General features: G+C 39.1%; 1 protein-coding gene across 1 annotated transcript; it reads left to right on the top strand.

The window, feature by feature from the left end:
* The first annotated feature begins 13,764 nt into the window (after positions 1-13,764).
* LOC147419321 (uncharacterized) lies at positions 13,765-15,428 on the top strand. The gene is made up of 3 exons (XM_086505797.1): positions 13,765-14,047; positions 14,841-15,158; positions 15,379-15,428. Exons 1-3 carry the CDS (start codon positions 13,765-13,767, stop codon positions 15,426-15,428), a joined length of 651 nt encoding a protein of 216 aa, XP_086361923.1.
* The last annotated feature ends 610 nt before the right edge of the window (positions 15,429-16,038 follow it).

Genomic DNA, 16,038 nt, shown 5'->3' with positions numbered 1-16,038 from the left:
TGGCAAATGTTTCATTATAAGTATATGGGAGTTGTCTACTTGGCTTCGCATCATCTCTCATAGGTATGGTATGTTGACAGATTTCTGGATCAATACCCTTGAGATCTTTATAAGACCAAGCAAAGATATCTCGATATTCTTTCAATAAGCTTAGCAAAAGCTCTTCTTCTTCTTCCGTCAAGTCATTTGCAATGTAGGCAGGTCTAGACTCTTCTCCTGGTTCGGCTAGGTCTATCTTCTTTGCATTTTCATGTCCTTCATAGGACTCACCCTTTTTTCTTAGTTCCCTTATAGGTTGTTCGACTATGATTTTTAGTTTTGGAGTGTATATTTCTTGTAATGGGATGGAACTCTCATCACATCTTTACTCTCTTCCTCAATTGTTTCCATTTTAGTTTTATATATCTCCTTTAGAGCTTTCTTCAACTCTTGATATTTTTTCTTTCTTTCAACCCGTGTCATGGATGATTCATCATCCTGGTGCTTAGGTTTTGGTTGATTTTCCTTTCTCATTTTCCTTTATGTTCTTGATGTTCCTTGTTTGTTGTCTAAAGGATATCTACCCATGAGTTTGTCATTGACACAATCATGTGCATCTATCTGCATCAGAAATTGTGTTCTACTAGAAACTAATGGCATAGGTGTAGATTTCAAGTTTCTTGTGTCTTTTTTCTTCTATACCATTTTTGTCTCCTTGTTTTTTGGTTTGGAGAGTCAAAAAACTTTTCCTCTCCTCCTTTTAGGAATAGTTGGGGTCTCACATGTTCTTTTTCTAACCCAGAATCATCAGATGTAAATGTTCTTCAAACTCGTCAGTAGCATCATAATAGAGGTTTGAAAGGACTTGTTGAGATGTCAATAGGTCCTCGGGTTTCTGAAATTCAACTTCAATGTAAATGGTTGAGATCATTTGTATGGAATTATGTCATAACCATCCTCATTGGAAAATTGAGTAGGCATAGACGTATTCACACACACATCCATTGTTGCCAAAATTTGAGTCCATTCAAATGGCTCAAACAAATGCTCTGGAAAGGGTTCAGGTACATATTCTTCATCTGTGAAATCCTTTCTAAGATACATTCTTCTCGTTTTAAACTCCCATTTTTTGAGGCTCCACACATCCAAATAGGTGTGTCTTTGTTTAACCAAGATGGAAGCTTTGATTCAGCTGAAGAGATTGAGTTAAATTCTTGAATGGGTGTTTTCATTACATCTCTATAAGTGTGATCTTTTAGATTAACCCTTGTGATTGATCCCACTTGCTTCAAGTACAATTAATTGTTTCCCCAATCTTGAATGAGTTGTACTTGCCTCATGAATGGTCTTCCGAAGATGTTTTTATAGTTAAGTTTCTTTCCAAAGGTCTAACCAAACTTCGTCTATAGAAGCTAACTTCAAAGTTATACTCCCATCATTAATCTCTCACACTTTTTCCCATAAATATCCTAGCCAGTCTTCCTCCACGAATGGAATTCCAATCTAAAGCATCTTCATTGTCAGGCACTATGAGTTTTGGCTCTTTAGTTTTAACGTGGGGTTCTACCACCGCTTTGGATTTCTCTTTATTGGTTTCTACCACAAGCTCCTCAGGTTTTTCTATACTCTCAAACTTGGGTTTTTTTTTTTCAGCATCTCCTAAGTAATTCTTACCAAATTTTGATAAGCTTCAAGCTTAGCTGTTTCTATATCTAGAGAAGGATAGTTTTTCCATTTGTTTTCCATGGATTGGCTTGCTTTAAGTCCCACTTGGAAAGCTTCCAAGGCTGCATTCATTGGCTCAAAAATTTTGTCTACCAAAATTGATCCTCCAGATTTTATTGTGGTTTCCTTGATTCCACTCCCAGTTTCTTTCACTTTTTCTTGGAATAATTTCTTGGATTTTTCTTCAATTTCATCCTTTTGTTTCTGTTTTCTCATCTCATACCTTTGAATTCTTCTTATCTTGGTTTTTTGAGAGGAAATTTTAGTATTCTCTGATTCATCAAAGGAGTTATGTTTCTTTTTCTTAGCCTGGGCTGTAGTGATCACCTTGATTGGAACAATAGGTTCACTCACCAAAGAGCTATTAGGTATCACTTGGACTACATTCTCCACTGCTTTTCCTTTGTTTAACGGATTTTTTGGACAATCTTCAGGGAAGTGTCCACCCTTTTTGCAACATTGTGTACAAAAAGCTTCAATTGGCTTAATGTTCTGGGCATTCATTTTTCCAATGATCATCTGCACCACAATCATGGCAGTTTCCATCCCTTTTCTTAATCATGGGTCTTACCATAGGAGGTCTAACACCTTGATTAGACACAAAGTACATCAGTGTAAGCTCTGGTGTAGCATAAGTCCCAGGGTCTTCCATTGAAGGTGGATGTGAATTATATCACTCTCCTTATACCATTATTGTAGATGGGATGGGCTCAACATAAGGTGTAACAGGCACTAGTGCTTGTTCATCTATGACTCCTTTTGAATGCATGTACTTTACAAGCACTACATTATGTCCAGGATATGGAGGTTGTTGACCTAACACTGGTTGTGGTCTTTCCATACACATCGGTGGTCTTTGTGCTGGGGCCATGGGTTGTCCTTGTGGTCTCATAGGCACATATTGAACATTTCCATCATAGTTTGGTCATGTTACCATATACATGTGGTAGTCATGTGTGTGAACACACTAGGACCGTCGGGGCAACTTTTTTCCTCTTTAGGAGGTTTTTTTTTCTCGTGCATTGTATATACGCCCATCACTCTAGGGGCAATCTATCTTTCCATTGCACACTAAGTAACACACTCTCATTTTGTGTGTCTTGAGCTTCCTTCGTCTTCTCCAAGCTATGTGCGTTTCTCTGCAACCCTAATTCCAACAATTGGTATCAGAGCAGGTGCCATCCTCTCGGACTTAATCACCAACAACTCCAGTACACGCATGCTCACTTTCTCCAATTTCTGTGAGCTTTGGCGAGCTCAAATTTTTGATTCGGGCTCATTTCGGCCTCTGTTTCCAGTGCAGGCAAGTCTGCACAGGCAATTTTGTCATTTTGTGCAAAATTTTTGTCAGTGCGCGGGTTGTTCTATATAGCACGTGCTAGACTCACTCAATTTATCCTCATTTTGGGCAATTTTCACATCAGTTGCAAACATTCTCCATCGCTGACAACAACACAGATGTGTTCAAGATGTTTGCTACTGAGGAAAGCTTGGATGGGGACAATTACCCTATGTGGGCTTACATGATGCAACATGTTCTTGTGTCAAAAGGGTGTCTGGAATATTGTGCAGGGCATTGATGTATGTCCTGGTTCTGGGGATGTAGGCGATGTTGAGGATGTTGTAGGTCTTGCTGCAAGAATTTCTGCTATTAGAGTTGTTTTGCCTAGGGTAGAACAAGCTCGTTGGGATGTAAATGATGCGCAGGCTCATGCATTGATTGTGTTTTCTGTAAAGCGAACCATTACTCCTCACATTCATTCAACAAAATCTGCAAAACAGTATCGGGATATTCTAGCAAGTCTTTATGCAAGCCGCAATGAGGCTAAAATTGCTTTGCTGCGTAAAGAGCTAGAATCGAAGATTATGCATGAGGAAGATGATATGGACACTTTCCTTGCTGGTGTCAAGGATATCAATGAGCAACTTATTTCTGCAGGTGAAGTCATTTCAGGCAGTTCCCTTGTGCATATTTTTCTTGATGCTTTACCAGATTCTTACCAGACTTTTGCTAGTACTTGGAGACTTATGACCCAAGGAAATCCTGAAGTTGTCAAGTTTGATGCATTATGCACATTGTTGTTGCAAGAGTCACTTTTTGGAAAAAATAGGACTAGGCAGCGGCACTTGAACAGGCTTTTATTGCTTCTCAAAGAAAGGGTGCTAACAGCAATGCAGCCACTTCTTATGGTTCTACTACTAGTAGCAAAAATTCTATTCCTAATGCTTCTGCTCGTATCAATTCGTTTGGAAATTCTGGTGATAAGGGCAAAAAGAAGATGCGTTGCCATTATTGTAAAGCTAATGATCACTTGATCAAGCAGTGTCCTAAGTTGAAGGCCAAAGAGGCTAAGAAGAAAGAGGGTGGTTCCACTACAAGTGCTGGTTTCACTACAAATGCAGCCAATGTTGAGTCTTCTGTGAAAGGAGACTATGATGTTGATGTTGATGCAGAATGGGCTTCTAGTGCAGAGTGCACTTACAATCCTGTTGTTCATGATGCATGCATGTCGGTTGCTGCAGATTCACATGTGTGGTATTTCGACAGTGGTGCTACAAAGCACATTACCTCACATCGTGAATTGTTCCCCTCTCTCGAGTCTGTCCCTCATGGGAATTCAGTCACTTGTGCCAACAATGCCTCTTATCTTGTTCAGGGAATTGGAAAGATTGTGCTTACTGCTACAAATGGTAGTTCTTTCACACTTGTTGATGCACTTTATATACCTAGGATCAAGAAGAATCTTTTGTTTGTATCTGCACTTGCTAGACTTGGACTTGTAGTCAAATTTGTGGATGATAGATGTACAGTTCATGATCTCAGTTTTGGTGATGAAATTGTTGCATCTGGCCTTTTGTGTCGTGGGCTGTATAAGCTCACTTTCTATGATAAGTGTGGATAAAATTTTGCAGATGCAGTTACAGACTCAAGGGTTGTTTCATATGCAAAGCTGTGGCATGCACATTTTGGGCATATAAATTTTGCTAGTTTACTGCGTTTGCCAAAATCTGATACGGTTTCTTCTTTGCCGCCTCTTGAAGCACCAGTCAAACATGTTTGTGAAGGCTGTATTTTGGGTAAAATGCAGTGTTATAAGTTTCCAAAGGATGGTTCAGTTAGGGCTACATGCACGTTGCAGCTTGTGCATAGTAATGTTTGTGGGCCCATGCAAACTCCGTCCTTGGGAAATTACGTCTACTTCATGACTTTCATTGATGATTACTCCAAGCATGCATGGGTATTTCCGCTTAAAGCGAAGTCCGAAGTTTTTATGTGCTTCAAACAATTTCTGGCTATGGTTGAAAATGTATCGAAATGTGCTATGGGAACCCTCCGTTCCGATCGAGGGGGGGAGTATATATGTCTCATGAATTTAATGCATTTCTGGCTAGTCAAGGAATAGAACACCAATGTACAGTGTCTTATACACCTCAGCAAAATGGTGTTGCTAAGAGGAAAAATAGATCACTTACGAAAATGGCACGATGTATGGTCGAAAATCAAGCTTTGTCGCATTCTTTTTGGCTTGAGGCCATCATGTGTGTCACTCATGTACTTAACAAGTGTCCTACAAAAGTTTTGCAGTATATTACTCCACATGAAGCATGGCATGATAGAAAGCCTTCTATTAAGCACATGCGTGTTTTTGGATGTTTGACATATGCTTTGGTGCCACAAACACAGCGCTGAAAATTGGATGATAAGACTGTCAAATGTATCTTTGTTGGTTATAATGATGAAAGCAAAGGTTACAGGTTCTATCATCCACAAACAAAGTGTATTTTGGTTTCACAGGATGTAGTATTTGTGGAAGATTGTGTTAAGCCCTTGCTGTCATGTACTAGAGACAATAATGTAAGCTCACAAGACATTTATGACACTTTGTTGCCTCTTTTCAGTGGTGGAAGTTTGAAAGTAAATTCCAATGAGGCAAATGTACAACCTATGGGGGTTTTCAAAAATGTTACAGATCAGCCTATTACTCATGCAGATGTACATGATGTACTTGATGAGGAAAGGGCTGAAAATGAGCAGGCTAGAGGTATGCCAAAATGGATGGTGCATACATGTGTGACAATAAATTGGATGCACCTTTGTCTAGTCGTACTCATTGAGGCTTTGGCCATGCATCTTATGCATCATATTGTTATGCTTTGGCTGTGTCTGGCTTACATGATGTTGAGGAACCTCTATCTTTTGATGAAGCACAAAATTCAGAAAATTAGATGGCTACCATGCAATCAAAATATGATGCACTTATAGAAAATGACACATGGACTTTATGTGATTTGACTCCTGGAAAAAGGCCATTGGTACGAAGTGGGTTTACAAGTTGAAACGCAAGCCGGATGGTGAGATTGATCGCCATAAGGCTCGACTTGTTGCAAAGGGTTATGCACAGCAAAAAGGCATAGATTATGAAGAGACTTTTGCTCCCACTTGTCTTATGACTACTATGCGTTTTCTATGTGCATTGACAACTCATTTTGGTTGGGATGTACATCAATCAGACATTGTTGCTGCTTTCTTGAATGGTGACATATTTGAGGAAGTTTATGTAACGCAGCCTCACGGTTTTGCCAAGAAAGGACGATGACAAAGTGTGTAGATGTAAGAAGGCTTTGTATGGGTTGAAGCAATATCCTTGTGCTTGGTATGAGAAAGCTGACACTCAATTGGTCAAACAAGGCTTTTGTAACAATCCAACAGAAAGCACATTGTATGTAAAGCATGAGGGTGATGTACTTCTCATTGTGGTTCTTTATGTAGATGATTTGCTAATCACTAGACCAAATGAGAGACATATTGTTGAATTTAAGGCTGATTTGAATGCTACTTTCAAGATGAAAGATTTGAGGGTGTTGCATCATTACTTGGGCATACAGTTTAAGCAGTGTGATGGTGGTATTGCCTTGACACAAACACTGTCAACCCAAACATCTTACCTAGAAGTCTGCTTGCAGTTGCTCTTTTGTTCTGAGTTTCTTTCAAGCCGCTTTTCAAACTAGTAAAGTACTTTTTTGCAATTCCAACTGATCACCCACTTTTGCCGATTCCTTGGTTTTGGTTGTTTGTTCAAAACCTTGACTCTGCAATTCTTTGTCAAATCAGTAATTCTCACTTACTACTGTATATAAAGATAGGACTCTCATATGAGTCTTGAGCCCTAACCTGATAAGATTGATGGAATCCTAGAATCATAGGGGAGACTTTTGGAGCAGCAAATTCTCAATCTGAGCACTGAGCTGGGCCTATAGACATCATATGTGTATGATGTCTAAATTCTCAAAAATGACTTAAACTTGTATCATGCACTTTCCCTGATGTTCTTACTCCAAATCTAGGCTTACTTTAGAGTTGTAACCCCTGTAGGTAGGTCAGTCTCTCCTATGTCAACCTTGGTCACTGCCAACTTCACTGGAGGTCTAACTAAGCCAAAAAGGATGCAAATTGGGTAAAAGTTGGTTCTTAAGATTTCTTTGGGGTGCTCAACACCCTGGTGAGCTCTGTTGTCAATTCTGGTCACTAAATATGCTCTTGAGACATCATATGCGTATGATGTCTATCTAGTCAAAATGAAGTGAGCTTTACTCCACCTCCGCCACACAAACAACTCAATGGAACTTTTAAAATGCAATTTGCAAACCTTTTGTGCTAGATATGGTCAAATCAAGCATTCAATTTTCCTATATCCGTCTCTTGGTCTCTACAAGCCCTAAATTGCTTCAAATCCAATGGGACTTGGCCTATTTACTTCTTAGATGCTTTTAAACACAATGGATCACAAAAATATGCCTTTTAACCCAAAATCAAGCCTCTCAAACATCATATGCGTATGATGTCTAGGTTGTTATAAGAAAGCTCTGTTTCTTTTCTAGGTGCCCCTTGATGTGTACAACATGCACATGTGCTCACAACAAAATTTGGATATCATAATTGCACCTTATCATCAATTTTTACCAGGAAACTTTATGGAAAGAGTAAAACTCTCTCAATACTCAGTCTATTTATCCAAATGAAGTGAAACTTGATGTATGTGCTCTATACAACATGCAGAGTATGGGTATCAAGTCAAAAGTTCAGTTTGATTGCCACAAGCACCCTTGAGACATCATATGCGTATGATGTCTACTAATGGATTTTTGTCCAAATTTTACCCACAAGTCTTTAGCACTGCTTCCCAAGCACTCTTACCAATTTCCCATGCAAATTATGCACATAATCACAAACTTTTTACTTTGTCTGTTTTCAACACATGGCTTTTATCTTTTAGGGGCCAAATGTGGGCCAAAACTTTAGTCTCAAGGTGTACTTGGGGTAAAACACCCCTTTAGAACACTCTGGTACAATCTGTTTTGGAAAATCTGGTCTCTTACTAGGCCCTAAGACATCATACATGTATGATGTCTGTAGATGCAAAATTGCAATTTTCTCATCCAAATATCTTGCATATGTGTTCTTTTATGCTCATCATCATTCATCCATGCACAATGGTCTATTGAGACTTGTTTATTGCATGTTATCCCTAAAAAGCAACTGTCAGAGATCACAAATACAAACAAGCATACAAGCAAATAACTCGATGGTGGATAGCTCTAGATCACAATCACATGTCCTATCTACAACTACTCCTACTCATCATATGGGGTTTTGCAACTATGCGTAGAAAAACACTTTACTCCCACACACTGACTAGTAAACTCTTTTACACCACCTCAACCACTCAAACACCACCAACAACAACTATACCAAACTAACTAAAAATGTCTACCACGAGAGACTCAGGCAAGACACATGCTCCCTCTAGGACCTCTTGGATCCTAAAATAACAAGACTCCGATAAACCAGAGGGAAAATCCGACAAAAGTAAATAATTATGATTATTTACTTCTGGTAAATTTTAACATATTTTTTATCATCTGGACATACACACATGTTAAACACTTCAAACTAAGCCTCTGAGTCAAATTTCACCAAATTTGAACAAGATTTATCAAGTCAAACTCAATTTCTCGAGACAATCAGTACAGACTTCAATTTTTATCAAGTTTTAGGTCTGTTTGGTGATCCAAACTCTATGAGCCTTCACAAAAGATGTTTGCAATCATGCATAGAGTCTCTGGTATCAATCTTGATCAATTTTGAGCTAAAGGTAAATAATCCTAATTATTTACTTTTGGCCTAAAATGAACACTTTTTGCAAATTTTTCAATGGTCAGTCTTTCGTGACATGTTTGAAGCCTCTTAGTCAAGTTTCACAAAATTTGAACAAGATTTATCAATTGAAACTCAATTTCTCGACAATCAGTACAAATTTCATTTTTTATCAAGGTTTTGGTCTGTTTGGTGATCCAAACTCTAGGAGCCTTCACAAAAGATGTTTGTAATCATACATAGAGTCTCTGGTATCAGCCTTGATCAATTTTGAGCTAAAAGTAAATAATTGTGATTATTTACTTTTGGCCTAAAATGAACACTTTTTGCAATTTTTTCACTAGTCAAGTCTTTTTGTGACATGTTTTAAGCCACAGAGTCAAGTCAAAACTTAATTTGGCGTAAATTCTCAAGAAAATATAAATAATCTAAGTTTTTACAAACTCTTGAAAATTTACCTCAAATGCATCCTTATGGTTACCCACTGGTTCATACACTTTTATGAGCATAATCTCCAGCCGGTTTCAATGGTTGACAGTCTTTTGATGTTGTTTCAAGCCGTAGACCTAAAATTTTACAACTTCACATAAACAACTCATAAATGATTCTTTTGGAGTGAACAATGAATTGAGATATCCCACCTCGGATTCTACTTACCATACTCCTAGGTTCTACTACAATTGGGTTGTGCAAGGTGTCCAAACATTTGTTTTGTTGTTTTTTATGGTTTTCGGAGCCTTGATCTTAAAACTTGTCTTGTCCATCAATCATTCTCAAAATCCTAACCTAATCCTACAATCCCACAAGGTACTTAGCAAGTAAAATTTACTTCCAAGCTACCTCTACACAGCAAAAGACGACACTCTTAAGCTATGCGGTTTTAAAGAGAAAGTTTAACTTTAAGTAATCCTAGAGAAAGTTAAAGGACAACTACACAAGATGCTCTTGTTTTCCCTAGTTTAGGTCTATTCATCCCCGAAAACAACGACGCTGAATGTGGATGGGTTTCCTAACCTCACTCTTATCTTATTGTAGACATGGCGAGAACCATGAACATAATTGTCAATCCATGGGATGAAGCGGACTCAACTAGTGCATAGAGGCTACAAGAGAGTGTCAATATCTTGGAAAACAACAGACAACTCCCATCTAACACAAGCGACACTCAAATGACCTAAGTCATCAAAAGCTAGTCACTAATCGACAAACAAAACATGACCGTTACAATATCAAACGACATCCGAATGTTATGAAACTTCTAGGACAAGTATATAAGACCTAAGCACACATGCTTATGGTCTCAAATCTCACTTTTGATGAAGTGTAAAAAATACGATTATTAATAGCAATGAGATTTTAACCTAGTCGTTTCTGACCCCGAATGCATCTAAATGCTTAGCAATGATGCCTATGCTTATTTTGTGATTTCCTGGCTTAAATTACTTCTTATGATGATCTTAGGCCACGGATTGGTGGCACAAAAATCTATGATTCACCTTCATATGTTTACGTCAATGCGTAGAGCTCTAACATATGGTTGCAACGCAACAGAGGACACTGCAATGTGACAACCGACAAGGAATCAGGAAGCATGAGAAGGAGAGAAGTGAGTGTTGTTAGCTCACACTGTGTATTTCTTATCCAAAAACTTAATAAAATCTTTACAAAGTTGGCTTTTATACCTTATCCAAGGTTTAAAATGTGTAATGTCTCGATGCCCAAGACCTTTGAGACTCTACAACTTACTGTATCTGCAACCTAGGTACACTAGCTGACCTATTCTTTACATCTTGGAACTCTTATTGAGCCGGTAACACGTTACAATTACCACAATGACTAAATAATTCGAGAAAGTACAATACATGGCCATTTCGAAAAAATGTGAAAAGTGTGTAACTCCGACCTTCATTGCTTCTTCATATTCATCTTTGTTGTGCATTCATAAGGCTTCGCTCTTTAGCAGCTTCTGTTAACTAACGTGGGATTAGTTAACAACACCCCTTAAGGCAAGGGAACGCAAGTGCACATTTTCATCCATTGAAACCCTTGCACATTCTGGTGGAGCACGTAAACAACAAGTGACAGCCACAAGGTGATTTGTTCTTCACTTGCAAGATACATTTTTATTTTACACTATTCTCGCTAACATTTATCTTATTGGTTGCTAGAAACTTAATCCAGGAGGCATGTGATGGAACAAGCCAAGATGATCAAGTCAAACTTCTCACTAGTTGTCTCAATACCCATGATGTAATTTCTATCTTACAATCACTTGGGGGGAAGCACATTAGGGATGCAGTCACCAAGGACCTTATGCACAAATTGAGAATGTGGTTAATGAAGATTATGTGCAACAAGCTTGTGATGAGGTTGGGATTGACACCAAACCCTACAAGGTTAATTTTCAACTCCTAAAGGATGCCCTCAAAGAGAGTGGCATTGTGGAGAACATGTTTCCCGTTTCGCAGAAGGTCAACCTTGCAAAGAAGGCCACAAACCAAGACGTGTTCTCCTCCATTGGTGCATACCTACACATTGAGGAAACAATGCTAGCTTTCCTTTATGCTTCATACACATCAAACGAAAGGGGAAAATGTAGGAAAAATTCCATAACACCTTTGGACAAGGGCTTCCCTTACACAATGTGGAACAATATTTTTGTGGACCTCAAAAGGAAGGTGACATAATATACTTATTTCTTTCGGTTGTGTTGTTCTTATCTTAGACTTTGAAGTCTAAGGTATTTCCTCTACTTGTTTTCCAGTGCTTGGCACAAAGGTTGCTTTTGTGATGAAACTCGATGAGTGTCAAATAGTGAAAGGTTAACGGTTAGAGAGGCTAAGTATCACTCTAATGAATGAAGCCATGTTGCAAAGTAAGCAAAGAGATTTAGTTGAGCCATCTCCCACCCCATCTTTTAGTGTGCAATCAGAGAAAGACATTTGGTAGTTGGGTGCTATTGAGGTGCCCAAAGAGACTAATGGAGAACTTTCATGGATTTTTGAGAGAACTCCATGGATCACATAAGTAATACACTCCCAACTTGCAGGTGAGAAATTGGAGGTTAAGGGTTTTGATAGATTTGATGTGGAGTTGCACATAGGCAGGGACTTGAAGACCATAAAGTGTTTGCTTAGTTGCAAACAGCGGGCTTCTTCTTTCTTTCCTTGTCCATTTTTCACTTGGGGGTACAAACCTAACAGACAAAAAGCACATAAGAACTCTACAAAGGGCGGTTCAATGCTTCCATGGCAAGAGGATGGAGAGGAAGGATTGGAAAATCTTGATGTTGGAGATGAGTGTAGAGAATGGGAAGCGTCGGTTTTGAGATGTCCCATGCTCAATGCCCCAGATCGTGCATAAAAGGACAAGGCTTGAAGTTCAATATTTCCCTTTCCTCTATCGAATGTACATTTTTGTCCCAAGGGATTCACCATGGAAAACTTACCGCACCACGTAAGTACAAGGAAATGGGGTTTTTTTACAAGTTACATAAGCGTATAAGTTAGGGGCATGCCCCCAATACTTTATCTCCCAAGCTTAAAAATAAGAGAGGGGGTATCATATTTATTGGTTTGGGGGGGGGGGAGAAGTGAGAAAAGGAAAAAATGAGAGGAAGTTTTTGTGTTTCAAAATCATGGCTTTCCAGAAGAGTCTGCTCTTGAACTTCTGCGTCAATAGCTACAAAGATCCATGCAAGAACCCCGTCAAGAACTAACATTGCTTTGTATCAATTGCTTGTTTTGTGATTATAGTTCATTCGTTGAGGGATGAAAGCTATAAAGAGTCTGTATGGATGCAAATTTACACAAAGAACCTAACACAACTTTATGACCATGTTTTTTTAGTAATTTAGATGGGGCAGAATTGGACGAGTAGCTAGAGTGCAAGTTGAGTGGGTACATAGTTTGAAATTCAAACTAAGACACATTGAGGGTACATCTAGTTATCAACATAAGCGGTCCCTGAGTACGTTGTCAATCACTATGCTAAACGCTCTTTGACTAGTTTTACTCAGTTAGATCATGTGAGACCTAAATTTTATATGTAAGATAGGGGTATGATAATTTTCTGCATTGATTGTCGTATAAGCTTAGAAAGGGGGGTCATATTACCTAGTATGAGTTGTATATAGGGGTTTTATCAAAGTTGTCCGCTCGCAGGTGGCGTCCCATTTTATATATAGAGTGAATCCCCCGGGATTTTTGTACATTACATGCATCCATGCACATTTTTGATAGGCTATTGAATCTCCACATTGACTATGCTTTCACAATGAAGCCATTGGAAAAGTCCCAGAAAGTGATCAAAAGGGTGGAGGCACTTTTGAATTCCATTGGCTGTCATGGTGGAAATGTTTCAATTGTTGCTGGCAAAGAACACGGGGGGGGAGGGGGGGAAGCATGAAATCTCCCAACAAGTGTCAATGAGTGGACAAAATTCCATATACTTTTTGAAGAAAGCAACCCAAGGAAAACCAAGCCAATTTAATGCTCAAAACAACTTCAACCACAAGGCAGGTAACCTTTGGGAACTCTAGAAGTAATTATGTAAAGCTACTACTGACTATGACTCAAATGGCAAGCTTGCAAACAAGCGCAAGCAAATTTGAAAAACTTTTGATAAAATGGTCAAGCTTATGGGTCTTACCATCACAACAGAAGAGCAACGCCAATCATTTCAAAAAGTCTTGGGGGATTTCACCAAGGTCTTAACCCTTGCTTGGGTTGAAAATAACATCACAAATTACATGGTAAGCCATGTCACATAGTGAACTTACTACAAGAGATTGTTTTCATTTAATAATGTACACCATTTTCTCATGTGTACAACATATCTTCTTTGCTCATGGTGCATTTTTTATACACAAATATGGTTCTCTTGAGATTTTTAGCACGCAAGGCATGGAGAAGTCCCATTATCAAGTAAGGGTGGTGTACTTTAAAATAACTCGACATGGTGGTGGTATAGTGCAATCTAATTATTTGAAAGACATGTTGAACTGGTTTTTTTGCACAACATCTTCTCATAATCTCACCATGGAGCGTGCGCGACAATCCAAGATTGCAAGGGAAGTGTGCAAATTGAGTCGTCAAGAGCACAACAACAAGTGGAAAATGTCGGAAGGCCCCACCAAGCATGCTGCCAACGCAGAGTGCGGCAAGGGTCAAGATGAATTCATTGCCAGTGACTACATGTGAATGCAGGGTCCAACTCTTCTTTACATATTTTTTAATAAAATTTTGGGACAGCCTTCTAAAGAATAATAGCTTTTTGTAAAAATTATAGTGTGAACGAGCCCTTCTAAAATGGCTCGTTTAAAATGGACCCTTATAAATATTAGATCCACTTATTAGTCATCACTTATTTCTTCAGCACAGGTGAGCTCTTACCATAACCGATGACACGCACCAAACAAATTGCAAAGAGCATTCGCCTGCCAACAAAACACTCTCCAAAGGATACAAGAAGCTAACATGGCTTAAAGGCATAAGGAAAGGACCATGAACACTTTGCCGTTCTTGGTGCTCTTCAAGCAGTGGCTATGGTAGTCGGGCCCAAGAGTCATCATGGGTAGAAGATTCATTGTGGGCACAACAACAAACACCACAACGTGAGTTAAGCAAGATGTCGAGAGATGGAAAGAAGAAGAGGGCCCAACATCATCAGATTCTAATACAAAACAACTATCATGTCACCAATCACAAGCAGGACCATCTAGAGCTCAGGTGGTTCATACAGATAGTGAGTCAAAGAGAGAGCCACCATGGCAGCATGTTGAGATACCACGCACACACTGGGTACCGGTGGAGGGGAAGACACTACCCCGTAGCCAGGGAGCTCTCCCTATAGCACAAGATCAGGAGGCAAGGGGAGAGGAGGACCATGAGGAGCCAGAAGAGACAGAAGATTCAGCACCAAATCATGTAAATAGGTGCAAATTAAAAAAAAAAAAAGAATCCCAAACATTGCTCACCAGCAAACGTGCAAGTGCCATTTAGAAAACCTCCGTGGCATCTCAAAATAGCAAGGGCATTTGCTGAAGTTAGACACTACCGAAAGAAAATTGAGCATCTAATTCGAAGAGCCCCCTTTGATCGCATGGTGAAGAAGGTGCTCCAAAGCTATGGCAATCAATATAGGATGCAAGCAATGGCGCTGGAGGCAATTCAAGAAGTTGCAGAGGCCCATATCATCTCTGTGCTAAAAGATACCAACCTTTGTGCCATACATGCAAAGAGAGTGACAATACAACCCATGAACTTCATGCTTGGCAAGTCCCAATATGTCACCCAAAGTAAGCTCCACCTTGCTATTAAGAATGTGCTCTTCAAAAACCTTCTTTGAGTCTGTAGCCAATTCAGTGTCAGATTTCATTTTATAAGAAGGTTTCTTGGGCTTACCTTGCTTCTTATCTTTTGGTGCCTCTTCCATAACCACTTCTACAGCAAGTTCATGAGCACACCCCTCATCTTTTTAACTGCTAATTTTGGTATCCCTTTTTGACATTCCTGCAGTATCTTCATCTCTTTTACACTTCTCTACTACTATGGCTTCGTTAGCTTGAGACTTGGCAATAAATGCATATACTAAAAGAGAATCCATCGGATTAGCCTACCTTATAGTTTCTCGAATGCAATTCCCAACCTGGCATAGTTTTCCATGATTCACCTTGTCTGCTTCATCCGTCTTCAAAGCATAAGACCACAAATCACCTTTAGCTCTTGCACCTTCATCATCTACCTTATTGTATACCTACAACCCATATGTAGTTGCTTCTACAAGAGCGACATTATGCTGTATTTCCTTCACTAAGTTTTTCATACCACCCCTTCCAAATTTCACTTGTTGCCCTAAGATGAATCTTCCTATCATTTCCAAAAAAATTCGCATTTTTCTTGTAAGCTTCATCGATATCTTCACATTCTTTGCATTCATGATCTTTACTACCGCACCACATGCAGTGGTCATCCCAATCCCTTTATGGAGGACGTTGCTTGGGCTCTGAAGTGGAACCCTTGTGCTTAATCCTTCAAGTTTAACTGCTTTTAAATTCAAATTTAATTGTTGTATACCTTTTATCATCTCACCAAGAATTGCCTCCTTTAATTTTTGTTTCCCAGAGGTTGACTTCTCCTTAATTTCTTCATCAATTTTCTCCATGGGATCGACCACAA

The sequence above is a fragment of the Adiantum capillus-veneris genome, chromosome 29 (genome assembly GCF_014529385.1).
Source record: "Adiantum capillus-veneris isolate H3 chromosome 29, ASM1452938v2, whole genome shotgun sequence".
Classification (NCBI taxonomy): Eukaryota; Viridiplantae; Streptophyta; class Polypodiopsida; order Polypodiales; family Pteridaceae; genus Adiantum; species Adiantum capillus-veneris.
Note: the sequence above shows the minus strand (reverse complement) of the source record. Positions and strands in the feature narration are given on the sequence as shown.

Bases quoted from the DNA above. Each gene is read 5' to 3' on its own strand.
- LOC147419321 (XM_086505797.1), top strand. From the start codon at position 13,765: ATGGAGAAGTCCCATTATCAAGTAAGGGTGGTGTACTTTAAAATAACT. The intron at 14,048-14,840 runs GTGACTACATGT...ATTGCTCACCAG, and splicing joins TCAAGATGAATTCATTGCCA to CAAACGTGCAAGTGCCATTT. The intron at 15,159-15,378 runs GTAAGCTCCACC...ACATTCCTGCAG, and splicing joins GTCCCAATATGTCACCCAAA to TATCTTCATCTCTTTTACAC.